Source organism: Coturnix japonica, chromosome 1 (assembly GCF_054131305.1).
Source record: "Coturnix japonica strain WE chromosome 1, WE-NBRP24, whole genome shotgun sequence".
NCBI classification, from domain to species: Eukaryota; Metazoa; Chordata; class Aves; order Galliformes; family Phasianidae; genus Coturnix; species Coturnix japonica.
In genome coordinates this window covers 164,438,704-164,457,913 of record NC_140663.1, presented here as the reverse complement: position 1 = coordinate 164,457,913, position 19,210 = coordinate 164,438,704, and the positions used below count along the sequence as shown (strand labels likewise).

General features: G+C 38.7%; 1 protein-coding gene across 1 annotated transcript in view; it reads right to left on the bottom strand.

Annotated features, from left to right (window-relative positions):
* GUCY1A2 (guanylate cyclase 1 soluble subunit alpha 2) overlaps positions 1–19,210 on the bottom strand; it is a 124,217-nt gene that overhangs the window by 100,725 nt on the left and 4,282 nt on the right. The window contains exons 2-4 of the mRNA XM_015852224.3: positions 13,691–13,752; positions 10,698–10,819; positions 153–871 (exon numbers count right to left, since the gene is read on the bottom strand). Coding sequence (XP_015707710.2) covers positions 153–871; positions 10,698–10,819; positions 13,691–13,752 — 903 coding nt within the window. The remainder of the gene's footprint in view (positions 1–152; positions 872–10,697; positions 10,820–13,690; positions 13,753–19,210) is intronic.

Below are 19,210 nucleotides of genomic sequence, written 5' to 3'. Positions count from 1 at the left end.
CTCATTTGGCAGAGGAATACAACTTAACCCTGTTTAGAAGGCATAATTGAGCTTTCCACAATACACGGGACTTTAGATGTTTCTTTCTGAACAAAAACTCCTCTCTCATTACACACATATACACGTTAGCCCTTCCAAATTAATGCTCTTACCTTGTCTTTATTTTCAGAGTCAGTATCCTCAAGTTTGGTCCGAATAACAAAGGGAGTAGATAACCTCAGGAGGACTCGTTCAAATGTGGCACTGATCTTAGGAGAAACTATGTCGAAGCAGTCTTGGAATTTCAGAGTTTTGTGGGTGTCACATCTGAGCTGCTTCCTTAGACCTTCTCCCAGCTGAAGAATAAACATGTTTTGATCAAACATCAGGTGAAAGGGGAATGCTCTGCAGAAGGTGCTGATACTAATCCTCAGATCTAAGGGAGAGTGGGAAGTTCCTGATGGAAGTGCTTTTGTGATATTTGCATTTTCATGTTCTTTGATAAGGAAAGTCAGACAGCTGCAATTGCCTGGGTTCGTCCCCTCTGAACACAGCTTATCGTTAGTGACCTGTTCTACTTCCACGTCCAAACGGTAAATTTTCTTTGCTGCTGCCTTTATCATTCCCACCATTGCAAACCCTACAATCTGATGTGGGTGAAAATAATGAAGCATGAGATTGCCTTCAGGGAGCTCTTTGCATAGGAAAGATGGGGATTCCAGGGTGGCCTGTCTTCCAAATGAAGTTCTAATGTGCTCCAGCAAAGCATCAAAGCCATTGAAGAAGTCTTGAAGGGTCCCACCTACAGCTCGAAGAACTCTTTCATTCTCATCAAAGCAGATATTGAAGAATTCCTCCCCAAATTTTTCTTGCATTTCCTCAAGTTTCAGACCTATAGGATAACAAGACACTCATGTCAAATACATATATCTCTACTGTGCCACATCATCCCTTTGTTGTCTCTTTTCTCAGTATTTTTCCAGTCCTTTAAGAATGGTTTTTTCCACTACCCATGGAACCGCTGCTTTCTGTGGAAGCTAGGAATGCCTGAATGGTACCCTTGGATGCCTGAAACACACTGCTTCATTCTAGTAGTCATTTTTGCCTGCCCTTTCAGTCCTTCATGCTTTCAGCTCCCCATCCCAGCCAGCTAAGTGTGAAGTTTACACTTGCTTTGTCTCCTCTTCCCTGATGGAAGCCAAAACATACTATAATTTCCCTATTTTTTCACCTTCCCTAACTGTAAGTCACATGTAGCCTGTTTTGCAAATACATCCAACCAAGGATATATACCAGCCACTGCTGGCACAGACACAGGAGAGGTTTCTACTTTTATAGCCCCTCTTGTTTGCTGTTTCTCAAAGTATCTAGCTCTTATCACCTTGAATAATGAGTTATTGGGATGCAGGTTTTGGATTTCAGTGAAAAGTGCAAAGTGAGACCACTAGCTTTCAATAAGCAGTGCAAAGCCATACACTTTAGTAGCTGGGTTGTTGTTGTTGTTGCTGTTTTTCAACAGACAAATACTTTTCTCATTATAGATGATGGTACTGAAAGAAAATAGGAAAAAAGAAAGAAAAAAAATATTTCTTTTTTGTTACCCGAATAGGAGAGCAAAGCCTCACTATTCTGGGCTTCTACATTCATCTGTCTTCCAATAAATCCATGCCCCTTGCAACTTTCTGAACTGCTATTAGTTGAGACAGGTCTCTTATATCTCTAAATGTCACTTCAAGTCTCCATCAAAGCTATACAAAAGGTTTTGATTTACAGAAATGATAAGGCTGGTATTGCACAAGAGTAAGAAAATATCTGTAATAGATGCCTCTGAATATAAATATAAATGTTTATTAAAAGCTGCCCATTTTTATTTCTTATTTAAACTAGAAAAAAAACCCATATTTTTGAGATGGTTATTAAACATTTTCTTTCTTCTTATTTTAGTTAGGATATGCTCTGTTAAGTCTTATCTGACTCTAACCCTATATCACTTAGCATAGTTAGAAAATTCATCATTACTAAGCTGTGATAGAAAGAAGCATAAATAAAATGTAAGTGAATTACAAATATCCTGCAAGAAACAAATTACACAGTTCCCCCAGTGTATTGAATTTATTAAATTTTAGTGAACCAGTCAAACACCTTAAAATTGATCCTGAGTTCAAGCAGAAATGAAGAGCAACTATCTCATTCCTCAGGGCGCAATAGGCCCTTTATTTTAATATGTATTCAGCATGCTTTATAACATTGATAAGATCCTAGTGGATCGCCAAACTTCTTACTGTTTGTTTAGATTACTGGTAGGCTTTACAATTTGGCAGAATAGTGTGGTGAGAGACTTCCATGCCTAAGAGTTTTAACAGGACAAAAGTCACTCGTCTGTCATATGCTGACAATAATCTTCAGTCATCTCAAGTCAGGGTTCGTGCACATAGGCAAAGATACATTGATCAATATTTACAGGGAATGAGAGTACTCCATGCCTTTGCAAACAATCTGCAATGAGAGTTTTATTTGGACCTTCAACATGATTGATAGCAGAGTAAAATTCATAAAAGTACATTTGTAAACAGGACAACATGACAAAGCAATAATAGTTTGGGAAAGTTCATCTGAAGGCCTTTACTCATAGTGAACTTTGGTCAATGAACTAGGTTATTACAGTAATATTCCCAGGATCTTTTGTGCCCACAGATGGTCAGATCATCAGCTAAGCCAAATGAAAGTACCTCTGGTACAAAATAGCTGCTAATATCACAATTCAGAGTACAACATGCCAATTACTGACTGATTATTACTACATCAGCATAAAAAAGTAATGCAACATTTTCCATAAAAATTCTCAGTGAAACCAAAAAATAATTAAATTCTAACCCATATCCAATGTCAGCATTGGATATTAATAACAAGAATTTAAGATGTTGTCATACACGTTTATATACACAAACAAACATACATACTTCTAAATCTTATTTTCCTGTAGAGTGAACTGTGAGTAGCTTCTTCAAAAGAAGTGTGTGTGTAGAAGTGTGTACTCACAAGTCTTTAACAGGAGCATCCAAGGCTGTAACTGCAGAGACTGTAATAGTATGGGAACACAACTATGCAACATTCCATAGCAACAGCAGAGTTGAAGAAGCTGTCTTTCAAGCACACTATGACATTAACAGTAATTTACACTAGCACCACGGACCAAAACCAGGGTATATAGGACTGATAACCCAATACTCCATACTCTACTGCTACATAGGTAAGTCTCATCTTACAATCATTGAAAGGAGCTTTATCTTCGTATTTGGCCAAAGATTTTGTTGACTGTTTTAGATTCATCCCATTGTCTGTTTAGTCTGGATATAACATATTAGCCACGAGCAACATGAATTATCCAATGATATTCAAGTCAATGATCTAACTCCAGGATGTGCCACTACTTTTAAAAACATTCTAGCTCTGAATTGAGTTACACGTAGTACCAGCACAAAATCAGATTAACTCGGAATAGAAAAACGTGTACACTCAAGCTAGACCAAACTGGTGGTCTGTTTTAGTCAGGAATTTTATCTCTAATAATAGACATGATGAAATACTGAGAAAATTAAATAAACACAAACAACCTCCTAAAACAAACATCCTGCATGCAGAAATGTGATGTGGAACGCCAGGGCCCATTTGGAATTAAAACTGACTACAGATGTCAAGGTCAATGAGAAGGGCCTCTTCCAATACATCAGCAACAAAAAGAAAACACTCCCAACCATTCTGAAAGAGAATGGCTTGGTGCCTGAGGACTACAAGAAAGCAAATGTCACCCCAGTCTTCAAAAAGAGCAAAGAGAGGGATGCAGGGAACTACAGGCCAGTCAGCTTCACCTCCATTCCTGGAAAGGTGATGGCCCAGCTCATTCTGGAGGCCATCTCTAAGCATGTGGAACACTAAGTGATCAGGAATAGTCAGCATGTATTCACCAGAGGGAAATCATGAATAACCAACCTGATTGCCTTCTACAGTGAGACAACTGGCTGGACAGATGTAGGAAGAGCAGTTGATGTTACCAACCTGGACTTCAGCAGGGATTTTGACACTGTCTGCCATAATTTACTACAGGCAAGCTCAGGATAGATGAGTGGACAGTGAAGTGGACTGAGAATTGGCTGAATGGCAGAGTTCCAACAGCTATGATCAGGCTGGCTGCTGACCTGATGGAAAACAGCTCTGTGGAGAAGGACCTGTGGGTCCTGGTGAACAGCAAGGACAATGAACCAGAAATGTGCCCTTGTGACCAAGAGGTCCAGTGGTATCCTGAGACACATTAGGAAGAATATTGCCAGCAGGTCAAGGAAGGTTTTGATTAGGCCACACCTGGGGTACTGCAACCAATTCCAAATACCACAGTACAAGAGGGACAATGACAGTAGAACTGGAGCATCACTCATATGAGGACAGGTTGTTTAGTCTGGAGTAGGTAAGGCACAGGGGAGATCTAATCAATGTGTGTTTGAAAGAAAGATGTCAGAAGGATGGAGGTGAGGCGAGACTCTTCTCTGTGGTGCCCACTGATAGGATGAAAGGTGATGGGCACAAACTGAAACAAAGAAAATTCTGTCTGAATACCAGGAAAAAAGTTCTTTCCTGTAAGGGTGACAGAACAGAACAAACTGGACAGAGAGGTTGTGTCTCCTTCCCTGGAGATGTTTAAAACCTCTCTGGACATAACACTGACCGATGTGATCAGTTGCTCTGTTTGAGCAGGAGGGCTGGGCTGGGTAGATGATCTCCAGAGGTCTCTTTCAACCTCAACCATTCTGTGATTCTATGATTTTGTCACCTTCAGTTAAAGAAAAAAAAGCAAACTGTTGAAGGTTTTGTATTAGCAGATTTTTGACTTGAACATAATCTTGTCCTGAACAGTCTTTTGAACACAAAGCCAGGTGGCAGTTCCAGATTCCAAAGTATAATTTAAAAATAGTAGGAAAAGCGACATTTATTTCTCAATAAAAGAAAGAATTTTATGTGCACAGGCTAATGCTGAAGGTACATTAGATGCATGATTTGGCTTTTAAGTGAGCCTAGTACCAGTATCTAATTACTGTAAAAAGACTTTGATCTTACTTGATTATCATAATGAATTTATATCATCCTGGAAACTCAGGCAGTATTTTTTCATATTATCATTTTACTGCCTTTATACAAATACAATAACATCAACTTATGCCTTTATGTATGACTGATACTACTGTAAAATTTGCACGATACTTCCCGTACAGCATCATATATAGGATCCCCATAACCTACATTACACAAAATAACAATGAGAGTTATTGTTTAAAAGTATTCCTCATGCTTGTTCACCATAATACTTGTTTTACTGAATTTTTAATGGGGTATTTTTTTTCCTTGTTGTTGAAGTTTTCTCCCGACAAATTATGGTTTGAAATATTATATAAAAGGAAATTGTAATAAATTCAGAATGGCACCTTAAAAAGCAACTCACGTTTTTGACAAGTTTGCTCACCCTCTTTGCATGAAGCAAAGACACATGGTGTTTTCTTTGCTGTCAAGCTGTACAAGCCAGCACTATTAACCTGTCTGACTCATGACCTCTGAATATTAACATGACCCTGTCCAGCCCAACTGATATTCTATCACTGTAAATTTTTAGTGTTACCCTTCATGGGCTTCTAGTGTAACCAGTAATCATGTTTTCCCCACTGCAATAGAGATGTTGGATCAAGCAGCCAAAAAAACACTAGCATTTTCTTCTCTTCTTGTGATATGGAGCAAAAGTCACCTAGAGTTCTCCTGGGAAACTTATTCACTCCCAGCGTAATGTTGCACAGAAGATCCTCCTCCTACATTCCTCCATTTACTTGAGGAGGGTGCATTAAGCTTCTGCATTCAGTGGGGACTCGATCATCTGTGGTTACACTTAACAGATTCTGCACCAAATTACTGACACAGAAAGCTCTATTCAGCTATAAAGAAGAGGCAGTGTTCTTTTCCTTTTCCTTCACATACTACTTTCAGTAACAGCTGTGGGCAAAACCAAACTGCCTGAAACACAGCAATCATTCATTGCATTCCCCCCATCGCATCTTGGAAACCTCAATACTTCTGTTTGCACAGAGTTTATCAAAGAACTACAATCAGTAAATTGATGCTTCCTAAGAATAAGGCAGATACAGTTTATCTCATTTTAACTCTAGAGATCAAACAGCAGTAAAAGCAGTTTTAAATTTGCTTTTGCATTAAGTCTATGGCTTTAAATCCACACATAGAGAAGAACTTCATTTCTTGGAAAGAATGAAATGGTAATGAAATCTAAAAATATTTCCCATGAAATGCAAAATCATCTCTCATAGTTCCTCACATGCATGAAAGGCTTAATTCAGATGATTAAATATATAAATCTATGTTATAAACACAAAAATATAATCCTACTTGAAACTTCATTAGGCATCCAAGACATCTACAAAAGGACTAAATAGATATCTAAATCTGCCAGGATAAGGGACTTAATGGAAGACCTACATATTTTTGAAGGTTTAACATAGGCCACACTAGATACTCCACGGCACCTAAAATAATGACAAACTCCTACAGTTAGTCAATGAATCATGCCCAAAATGTCTTCTGCTTTATAAATAGACTTCTACAAGATGGTAATGTACATCATGACTTCAAGCTGCTCATAATCTACTGATCGTACATCTGCTTTCCAACAATAGAGTTCTGGTTTGAGAACAGCAGAAAGTCTAAGGCGATTTGGTATTCATAATTTGTCCTTTTCTAACTTAGACATATTCATCTCAGTTTTAAAATCACATTAACTATGTGGGTTTTGTTTAGATTACTTTTGTGTTGCCAGTGCAGTGTAATATCTGCTAAATAAAAGAAGCCTTATGTGTAATAGCCTTCAACCCCCCCGAGGATGCAGTTCCAAGTATTACTAAAATCCATTAGTCTCTCCAGTCCTCTGGGCCATGTAACATTTCCTTTTACACCATTTGTAAACCAACAACTTTAATTATAAATCAAGCTGTGTATCCTAAATTAGTTGCATCCTAATGACTATCTGCAGTTGTTAGCTCAGAGGAAATGGAAAGTGAAACTAATTTATGTGCTTTAAATATATAAGCACTTACAATTTTCAGGCATCTGCTCAGCAGTCAGTGTGCCAAGCCTTTGTCCATCTTTCCACTTACATCATTTGATCTAATCTCATCGTAGGCTGAGATTTGTCCTAATGTCTTCTTTTCAATGTATTTCCTACCTTCTCAAATACAGTAGTTCTCAGCAACAATGTGCCACTATTGTTAAACAGTTACCAGAAAGATCTCAAATTTATTCCTTTCTAACTAGAAAATATGTCAAGATTTTCTTTGTTTCAAAAAGGAAACACAGACCTTCCATTTTGACGAATGTACAAAGAACTAAAGACTTTTATGGAATTGTGTCCTTTGAATTAAACAAAGGAACAACCCTGCCGGTTATATCTAGAAATGACATGGTTTGCTCCATATAAAGCAGCCTTTGGTGGTGACAAATTTCACCAAGAGAAAGAACTCTCTGAATTCCCACACCAACAGTGAATTCCACCTCCTCCTCAGCATCTCAGGGAGGTTGAATCTAGGTATGCAATCCTCCTGATGGGACAGAGCTATAATGTGGTATTCCACATACAGTATCACCAGAAGATTCAAGGATTCTTGTCTCCATGGTATATCATCCTCCACATGGAAAATGACAAAAAGTTACTCACTTAGAAATGATAGAGGTGCAAAGTCCTCACACTACTAGCAGAAGTGAGATCAAGAAGGTGAGCTTCATTACTTTAAAATATCTAACAGGAAAACTTTGTACAATTAATTTAAGTCCACACATGGAGCTAACTTAGCTGCCATTAATGTCAGCAGTGCATTCTTTAAGGAAAAATTAGGCTTGGGCTTTAAGGTTTTAGAAGCCAATTTTTTAGAAGAGATTAAGAACAATTGGGTTGCACAAGTTAAATAACTGAATAAAATATGGAAGGAAATGCAGTATGAATCTATATGATATGCTTGATCATACAAATCTTGTTATTATTTCTGAAGTAAGATCAGTCTAACAGTGCAGATTTGCTCTGAAAAGTCTAACTAGTGAGCTAAAGGCATTATCAGGGTCAACAGGATAAAACATACCAGTGTTTATTACTGAAACATTTTATTTCTATCTAGAAATTTTGTAAATGCTCTCTTTGAGGCTAGGATTTTTATTTTTGCCCGGTTTCCAACCTACTGTTAAGTATTTTTCCCTTGGATGATATGCTTATGAAGGACACTGTAAAAAGTATGCATGCATCAATTAAAGAAAGCAGAGCCCATCATAAGCTGTCGGCGCTACTATGAAAAGAACACTAAGCTAAATTAAATATTCCAGTAATAGAAGCTGTCACCACAAGGGAAAGCTGTACCACTGATCTGGTATCAAACACGGTTCATAGCAATTGAGCATGACGGACGTGGCTCCCTTAATTACTGCAGATTAAAGCAGGAAGACCTCCATTGATATCTAGACTTGTAGCAGGAATAATTTACCAAGAAGATGAGAAGAACCAGGCCCTTCCACTGCAGAAGGATGGTATCATACTTTTGTCATGACTTGACAGGAGGAAAATTCCAGTGTTCATACATGATAAATCACATGCATTGAGCTGGGAGTGCAGCATGTAGTACTGTGTTGTGAGCAGTGTGAGCACTGGGACCACAGTGCAAAGCATCTGCTCACAGTCTTCTAGGTTTACTAATGATCTCAGCATTCACAGTCCTCCGATGAATAAGAAATGCCAAATAACTATTTTAGAGGCAGTTACAGGGTCAGGAGAGGTGATTTGTGTTGGCATTATCTAATGTAAGAGATTAGGATGTTGCTGCCAAGCATCTGTAGTAATATGCTTCCCTGCAGCCCTAGACAGTGAATCCTTGCTACCACTCATAAATAACCCGAGTGCTAGATTTGGTTCAACAGTTTCTCTAGCCTATACCGCAGTTAGATTCATTCTCATCTTCTGTCTCAGAAACGCCGATTGCTCCAGATACCCATCTCAGTAGTAATGTACTTCTTACACAGAAAATTCTCTCACTGACCTTTATTCAACCAGAAAAAATAACTGTATGTGAGAATTAATTATGTCAGCTCCAAAGGAGCCAACAATTACAATGAAGAACTAGTTTTATTGCTCACTGTTAGTGCTTTGCTCATATGGATTTTTTTTTTTTATTTATTTTATTTTTTGCTATTAACTCAGATTTTATCTTTAAAAGAAGTGGTTTTCCAAGAGTCAATCTCAGCAAATTTATTTACAACAAAACCCATTTTACTAATTCCCGAAGACAGTAACATCCTGATGCTGCTTACACCTTGTGATCTCAATGAGCTGATCTGCCCCCAGCACACAGACCGTGAGGATAACACCAAAAACCAGCTACATATCACCACTCAGCCATGTTAAGAGACTGGGACTAACATATTGATTTAAAAGCACTCTGAAGCCGAAAAGTATTTGTAACTATTTTTAGAACACATATTGCTTCATGTTGTACTGAGTACTGAAAAATCTAATTTGTCAGGAAGTTATTAACAGAATTAATATGTACATGTTAGTACATAAAAAGTCATTACTTTGTTTTTGTCCTGCCTTACAGTTCACAGCATTTCTTTCTGAGAGGTAGTAATCAATCATTTAAAGATACAAGCAAAAATATGCTGTAATTAATTCTGGACATATTTACATTTAGTGTGTTCTCTTAGTGGCCCAAACATGGAAGGTGCCAAGCACAGCCTCTTCCCACAGCTTTGAACAGCAGCTAAAGGTACTCAGAACCTCCCTGAAGGTGCTTGGCATCTTACAGAATAAGGCACTTGACAAAGGAAAAACACTTTGATCACTGAGAAAACATTCATCTCTCAACAAGAACACAAAAGCTGTTTCACAGAATGCTCTACATCTGTTTAACAACAAATCAGATAACCTCAGGAAGGAATTTTTTTGTGAGGAGGATACAGTGGTCCACACTGCAACATGAGTAGATTATGACTTTACATTATTCTCCTGTCACAGAAAGTACATCACGTCTTTAGTTAATTTATTAGATGATCTTGAAGATCCCTTCTAAGCCAAACCATTCCTTGATTCTATGATTCTGTGAATTATCATTTAAGGTCAGATCTCAGTCCTGTGTATCATGTTGAAGAAAGATTCTAGCTGCATGTCATAAAAAGTCTTCAGGTTTATCCTGTATATTACCAGGTGAAAGGAAACTTCCAATGAGCCAAAGTTACATCTTTTGCACTTTCCACCCTGATTTCAGCAGCTTACTGAAGGCTCCAAAGGAAAAGCAAAGAGATTTTAAATATTAGAAGAAGTATAGCCTAAGGGTTAAACTTGATCCGTAAAGTTTACTTTAAACAAGGAAGACAGGCACTTTCATAGAAGTGAAATAGTTAAAACAGCCCCAAATCAAAAATCACATTCTCAGCATCAGGTTCTGCACTTCTTATACTTTTTTTTCCTACTGACAGGAATGAATATGGCTTTGTGGGAATGGTGTATCAGCTACTTATGTAGCTACTTCCTGAATTTCCTTTGTTGGAACAAGAATGCCTTGTTTCTTTGTTGGTGATAAGATGGGCAACAAACTTCTCAAATGAAGTAAGCAAATTCCCTTAAAAAAAATACATACCAAGTACATTAGCTGTACACTGGAGAATTCCTGAGACATCTTCAGTTTCTTCGTTGCCAGAGCAGTCTGTGTAGGTGCATCTGTTTGATATATTGTGAAAGTTCTTCTCTGCATCCCTGTAACTAGAGTAAAAAAGTTATATATATATATATATACATAAGATAAATAATTTTCAGGAATGGTAATAAATGGTGTATCTAGCATCCCCTTCTCTTCCATCTTCCCATCAATCCCTTTCATATATATTTTCAGATGACACTGCATTGATAGTGTGTGGCATTATACTAGAATCTGGAATATTATCTCCAGTGAGGAGAAATATGTGAGAAAGGTGTTTCCAAAGGGTTCAGGCGTGAGGGCAGGGTATCAGGCATATCTGTCATATGTCATTCCTTCTGCAGTGTTCTAACAAAGTTGTACAGCAAACTCCAAGCAAGATGTTTATGAGACAGTGGAGAGTAACTAATAAGAAGAATAAATCTTTTATGTTAATTACATTATCACTGCAAGAAGAAAACCTTGCTTTCTCTGTGGATTATCTTCTGAAGAGATTAAATTTGTGTTATAGCCTGTAGAAGAAAAATTAAAAAGAATCCCATCACTGCTGAAATGTACAGAGCTGTGCTCAGGCCAACAGGAAAGAACGGACATCCGAATTATTCTGTTTGATTTCGCTTTGCTGTGTTGTTTTTCCTTAATTCAACAGAAACAGAACAGAAGCTCATACTACATTTAAAACAAAGCTTGATGCAGGTGGTAATGAGGGCAAAGGAGCTAATACAAGTGAAGAAAATATTACAGCAGAGTGACAATGCTCTTGGCAAAATATGTAATTGATTTAGCTCAGTGCTCAGAGAGAAGATTCTTTAAAATGAGTATTTTATTAACAGTTTTGCTGTGCTTTCATACTTTGTTTATACTTCATAAATCATGAACAGCACTAAGGACTGGAATTCTCATCTGATCATGTTCCGAAAGGCCCTGTGGAAAAGGCTATGATGGACTCAGAGCTGCCCAACAGCAAACTGGTCTTCCATGTGGAGCAAAACAAAGGCTGACAGTACACTCTACAGTGACCATTCACCAGGTCCCTGGTGACACCAGGCCACGCCAAAGGACTGCAGCCCTTATCCTGCTTCAGCAGCAGCCCACGTCATGTCCCAGTGCCTGAGCTCAGTCACAGCCCAAAGCCACAACCAAGCAGGAGGCCCGTCCTCTGAAGGCTGCACCACAGGCTTCCTGAAATGGCACATGAACATTCCTCACCTCTGCTCTTGAGTAGGACAGGAGATCTGATGAACATTTATGGTGTACAAGGTGTCATTACAAAGGTCCTGGCTGTGAGACTGTATGGGCCTCTGTGAGGAAAGGCTGGGGCTGTCTCATGCTGAGCATGGCTTGAGCCCAGCAGCTGTGTTGGTGATACCTCTGGGAACGCATGTTCAATAAAGGGCAAAAAAACACCTGGTGATGTGAGGAATGAGGCAAAAGCGTGTGAGAAAGAACAGCAGCAGCAGCAGCAGCAGCAGCAGCAATGGAGGATGGGGAAGAGATGCTACAGACACAGGATCAGATATTCCCCTGCAGCTGGTGGAGGACTGCACTTTGGAGCAGGGATATGCCAAGAAGTGTTCATGTTAGAGCAGAGCAACGGTGTGGAAAGGAAAATGAGGGACTGTTATGACAGACCTTAGCTCCCTTTGACGACTACCCTCCATGGCTCGAAGGAAGGAAGGAAAGGAGGCAGGGATGAAGGAGTGAGGTTGAGCCTGGCAAAAGGCAGCCCACCACAGTGCATATTAGCAGTAAGGACCACAGGGTAGCACAAATATAGGACATCTCCTACAGACAGATTCTACATTCACTGCAATTTACTTAAACCTATACAAATGTTCAAAATCTTGAATCAAAGCACATCATAAATCACAGGAATTACAGGTTTCTGGAATGTCCCTTTCTTAAACTCTGTCCATTGAAATAAGAATATCTAAACCACATGTGGCCATAAATTATAGGCAGCATTGTTTTTGCACACATGCTTTCCACAAGGCTCTGTCTCACCCACTGAAGTCTCCTGACATGCAATTTTTTTTCACAACTGAAAACATTAGCAACCAGAAGGCTTCTCCCTTTCTCTGTCCCATGGTGGGCATCATAATTACCTGCCAAGATTAGCTCCCTTCTCTTGCCCCCAGGTGCTATCCAGGTGTGCTAACACTGCAAATGTCACCTACTAAGCTAGGGGTCCCCTTTGAATTTTAACCAAACATGGAGAAACAGGCAAAGGACAATTTCCTCCAGTGCACCAAGCTTCAAAACAATGTCATAAATCCTTAAAATACCCTAAATGCAACTTGAAAAAAAACAAAAAAACTTCCCTTACATCTTTGTAATTGAATTCAGAGGACAGTGTTCCCCATTTGTCACATGGCACTGCCACTTAATGGCTACAGACATGCATTTGTTGTATTCTGTTAGAAATGTGAGCTGTCTGCAAAAAACAAAACACTTATGTAGGTAAAGGAAAGGTTAATTTCCTTAATAAATTCTTCGGAGGTGATTTTCTGCCTTGCCCTGCTTCTACCCACATAAAAAAGCAGGTTTATAACCACACACGTATGCAGCAAAAAAAATTATGTATGATTTTGTATGACTGGTATCTCAGCTCGCAGAACAATAATTTTTCCAGAAATCTCATCTGTCTCTATGAGAAGCAAACTGGAGTAGATCTTACACTTCTATATAAAAAGGTTCCCTATTCACCTCAGACAAGAAATGTCACTGTTAATGGAACGGTTGTGATGGGATGGGATTGCACAGAAAAAGGACTGGGCGGCTGTTTATCACTAATATCCACTGTATGTGCTTCTACTCCAGAGCTTCCCTAACAGTTTGTGAGGAAAATTAAAAAGCTTGTCAGCCCAGGCTGTGACTTTGAAAGCAGAAAGGAAAGCACTACCATGCACCTTTCACTACCTCAAATTAACACTTACCCAATAACTTGATGCTCAAAATGCTGCAGTGTCCTTTGAAGAGTCTGCCGAATAGTCTGAGGCTATGGAAAAATAAATAAATAAAGCCATAAGGTTAGGGAAGTGTAGCACAGTTTAATTAACGTATCTTCCAACACACTGTTTAATTCCCCAGTTTTACTCTTCCTTGCCATCTACCTGCCAGGCGCCCATCATAGCAACAGATAGGAAATATTATTAATTCCTTGTATCTTAGTTCCTCATTAAATAAGAATTAATTTAACAATGAGATGTAAAATTTATACTGCTTACAAAACTATTTGTTCATAACAAAGTAACCACTTCACTATTAGCTCTCACCAACTATCATCTACCAATTATCTCATTATTTTAAAATAATTAATTAAAAATAGTCTGCAAGTAAATGCTATAATTTTCTTATGTCCAGGAAAAGGTATTAGGTCTTTAAACTTTCTATGCTCCCCAGAGCATTTTACATTAAAGGATATTACAAAGACATCATTTATTTTGGCTTACTTTCCTGGCAAGCCATAATTCTGCCATCATCTTTTAAATCATCCGGAAGCTCAGGTTCATCAAAAGAAAATCATTACATGCTTTAAGCATTTTGATGCTGTTTCATTTTAGCAGGTTTTCACCAAACAAACAACGTATATGCTTAACTGTGTTTATTTTCATTATTAATACTACCATAGTATCGACCAAACAAAACACTTCTACTACAGGTACTGCTGCTGCTCCTATTATTTTGAAATAATACCTGAGAAATCTTTGGATAAATCAAGAACATGTAAAATCCACATCATTCCCTTGAGAATTTTCCAAGTAATTTATGACAAAATATCATTCTTCCAAAATTACCAGCATTTACCAAATCCGAAGTTTTTCACCTGTACATTTTGTCCTGGTGACAAGCAGACAAAGGTACCCAATTTGAATTTAAGTATTCCTTAAGTATCCTTCCTTCTGTACCAAAGGCACAGGGATATTTTGGTAAGCAGCAGCAGCACCTGACACTCAAATTTTAGAGATATTTAGTCTTTCCTCACCTTTTAGAAATGGCATATAATTGTTTTAGAAAGTAACAGACAAACAGCTCGATAATTTGAGCTATTTTATTCTTCAAAAAACACCACTTGAGATTTCACTCAAACCACCGTCGTCTTTGAAAGTCTCCAATTTTGATGACTACTGTACAGAGTCACCAGTTCAAGACCTGACCTTTCTTCCTACAGTTGTCTGTGAGTTGACAGGAGGTACCAGAAGGAGCATTAATGAAAAAGATTATACAAGGTTTGTGCAAGTGTGAAAATTTCTTTTTTAATGCCAAATTGTAGGACTTTGTCTGTCTATTGGGATTCAAATATGTAGAAATGCATACACTTAAAAAATAAGACGAAAAAGATGTAAAACTTGAAGGAGGTTTTTATTTTTTCTAATATTTGCATCAGATAAGTCCTTCTACTTTCTGCAAGAGCTGTTTCCTCTGATATAAGATACTTTTCACTGTTCCCCAGCCTTCTCTTCAGAGAATGAAACCCCTTCCCAATAAGCATAATTTAAAGCACTCCTCACAAGATGACAAATCCTGTTGTCAAGGCATCGTCACCCCACCTTGTCAGATGAATTCCATTCAAGTTCTTGGCTTTGCAAAGCCTCTGTGAAGAATTTGTTCACCCTCCATGACAGCTATACCTGCTCACCATCTCCCCCAGCTCTTCTGCCTCATAACTCAGCCCTGAAACCAGAGCAGGCCACTACTGCCCAGTAGCAGGCAGTGATTCTGGCCATGGCACCCCATCATGGCAGCCATTGTGACTCAGCCAAACACCTCTGTTTGTGGTGCCCAGCCTGAAGGATGCACTTGGAGAGAAATCTGCCCTTTTCAATAGATCTCACTGTGCTCTATGACAAAACCGAATAAAGACCAGAAGGTAGAGCAATAATACCGTCAAGGGTGTTTTGGGTTTTATTTTTCATTTTTGCTTTGTTTTGTTTGTTCAACTCCGACAATTTCCTTTGAAAAGGGAATTCTAGTATAAACATGCATCATCTGGGAAAAAAAAATAACCAAAAAAATTAGATTAATTTAATTGCATCTCTTTTTATAAATGTCTTTCCTCGGGCAATCGAATATAAACTTTCCAATCTCTCCTTAGAGAACGAAGGCTTTAACCTCTTCCTTGACCATTTCCTTTTACCTCTGAAATGTCTCTCATTTGATTGCAACACTTCTGGAAAGGAATGGTAGGGCTCACTTGTGCAACTGTATATACCCAAAGTGATGCACTTCTTTGTACAGTTGGCAACTACTAAAAGTCCTAGGACTGTCTTCAGAAACATCTGTGTCATTTGCTTAGAAAGGATGTTGACTGATTGTTTAAGACTTGCACATCTTTTTGATGTTTAAGTGGGGACAAACAAACCCCACCAAGAGGCAACAGTACCATACAGAGTATCCTAAATGACACTGCTTAAATTCACAAAAAATGTAATGTTCTGTTCTACATCCCATTCCTTTTGCATCTTACAATGACCAGCTAGTACTACAGAAGAAATGGACTGTAGGGAATGGGCATGTTCAAGCCAAAAGAGCAGCTAGAAGCCAAAAGAGCAACTAGACACATCTTCTCCTTAATCCTAACAAGGCTTCAAAGACTTTTCCTGGTAAAAGCTAAGTGGCTCCTAGCTGAGCCTCAGAAGTGCTTCAATAGTCTTGCTCTGAAAAACTTGAGTGCTAAAAATTTTAAACACGAAAGCCGAAGCACTGAGAAGCATAATAATCTCAGCTAGAAACCACTTCACTTCTATCCGAATTTCTTCAAGGAACTCTGTCAGGTCAAGGGGCTCCTTCAGACTCTTTGTCCTGGGGAGCTGTGTGTCCCTCCTGGAGGCATGGCGCTTCCGCACACAGGAGGGATGAGCTACTGCGACCTCAGACAAATCAACACTTGCATGCTGATAGCTTAAAGTGTTTCAAATTTGTAGTCTTCAATTACTAACTCAGCGGATGTGTAAGGTTTTACCTCTGAACTGTCATTAATGAAAGCCACTTATTTTTCTGTATTTTAAGAACAATTCTAGTGAAGTTTCTGTGCTTAGGTGTTTACAGATCGCTAAGCACACTTGTACCTGGACAACCTGGAAGGAAATGAATGGGAAAATAATTTCATTTCTGTTGATTTTTTTTTTTTTATAATATTTGACCCATGATCATAAAAGCAGTGGAAATCTGTTCTTTCCCTATTCTTCTGGTCACAACAGTATTGACGTTAAAGAGGCAGTAATCAAAGAAACAAGGCTGCAGTTGAGGACAAACATTTATCAAAGTTTCCTAAATGCCAGCTTGTGAAGATAAGTACTGAAATTGCTGCAACTAGGCAATACAGAGCTGAGAAAGGAAAGGAAGGTTCATTTGGCTTCTGACAATTTTCTGATGATGCAAAAAGGAGGAAGGCTCCCTAGCGGGACCTGGGTCTCTCTCTATCTCCTTCATAATAGGATGTAGGCCAAAGGGCATAGACCAAAATCAAAGAATAGAGATGAAGAGCCCAACCATTTGAAAATTCAAAAAATCAATCATGATAATTTGGAAAAAATATTAGTTTTATTCTCTAGCTTCTGAACCTTTGGGATGCACTCAGTTTTCTTCTCTGTAACCATGAAAATCAGCTTCCTACCTCCAGAATTCTGTTTTATATAAGAGCACCAACTGCTTGCAGACCAGCACAACTAGCACCTGATTTGCTACCAAGAGAGGAAGATGCAGATTCCCCAGGAGGGGAGTGTGTGAAGATCCAGAGTTGGACAGCTGACAGCTGGATGCAAGGCAACCTGCCTGACAACAGCACACCATCACCCAGACATGAGGAGGTGAAGGTGCTGCACCAGGGCTCAGTATTAGTAAGCATCTAAAGCTGAGAGCATTCTGCTCCTCAGTTCATGGAAGCTGGGGTCCTCTTCACAGACAAATATTTGTTCACATCAGAGAAAACAATTTAATAAATTACACTGAGACCAAGTATTTTACCCCATACTATACCATGGCAATAACAGTGCAAACACTCTGAAGAAATAAAAAAGAGATAACTAATAATTAGAAATTATAATTCCCATATCCCCAGCTGCCTTTCAACTAGAAGCATCACAGACATTATGGGTGGAAATTGCCTATTAGATCATCCAGTCTAACTCCTTGACAGTGAAGGATAAATATCTGAGGGTGCTATCCATTATAATAGCGGCTGGGATCATTTGGTTCATCTGTTGAATTTCTGCCATGTTTCAGATGGATAGAAGGTCTGTTCCATACCGAAGACATTCAGTACGTGAGGGCACAATAGATAATCTACCCCTAATGCTACCTGTTAATCTTTGAAAGCAACCCATACCTACTTCATAAAATCATTGGTGCTATGGTAGGTGGGAAATGAGAAGCTTCACATGTCAGTCCTCAGCATCACTGGGTCTAATTTCACATACCGAGCTGCACACATGCTTTGAGTCCTACAACTCAAACACAGATTTTTTTTGTCTTCATTTTGAAACTTAGAATTTGCAAGCAGATACATCTAGAAAGAACTTGGATATGAGATAGAACTATAGTAATAACATACAGTTCTTAACATTAGCACAAGGAGGAAAAGGAAAGAGAGCTTATCTGCTGACTTTCCAAGTTTCACCAGGGCTACACTGAACTTCTGTAAAGTGGTACCTCTCTGTTCAAGCAGCTGTGAATGAAGGACATCCACTCTCAGTTTTAGGTAGCTCTGACTGTACAGTGCAATTTAGAGGCATATATTGATGTGGTCTCTGATTCCAGGCAGCAAAGATACCTGCAAAGAATGAATGTTTTCAAAGAAATGCTTTTTCCAAGAACTGAAAAACTGAGATTTCAGTCTGGGACTGCACAAACATAAGAAAGCAACCATCACTGGGGTTGGGTCTAAGTACTTGATGTGAAATGCTCAAGTTCACCCCAAAAAAAACTTCACTGGGGTCAGTAAAAGCTGAAGTCCTTTGGGCACAACTAAATTGTTTTTCAAAGTATTTCGTTTGCGAAGGCTGAAATTCCCTGGCCGGAGATTCTTTGCTACCAGTTCAATTCAACAATTCAGTTTCAGCAGTGACGCCATTAACAGCCACACAATAACTTAAGAGATGGTCTTCAGGTTCTTTTTTTTTCCCCATTGTCAGGAATAAGACTGTATTCAAGAAAAAAACAATTCTTAAATTCAAACTATTTGGCAGCAGCCAGTAGCAGCTTTCTCACAAGAAGTTTAATGTGCCTTCATTCGAGCCTTTAAAGGATAGCAGGAATAATTCTGCACGAAGAGAGAAGTATACCAGAAGCGATTCCCACTTAATAATGTTTATAGTTCAAGAGATTTGTTGCATGGGCCATTCAGAAAATAAAATGGACCAGAAATGTAAGTCAGCCTAATGCTGTGTCATGCTGTAATTCTCTCTCCAGAAGGATCAGCACAGCGCTTCGGGGGTACACAGTCTCCTCTGAATGCG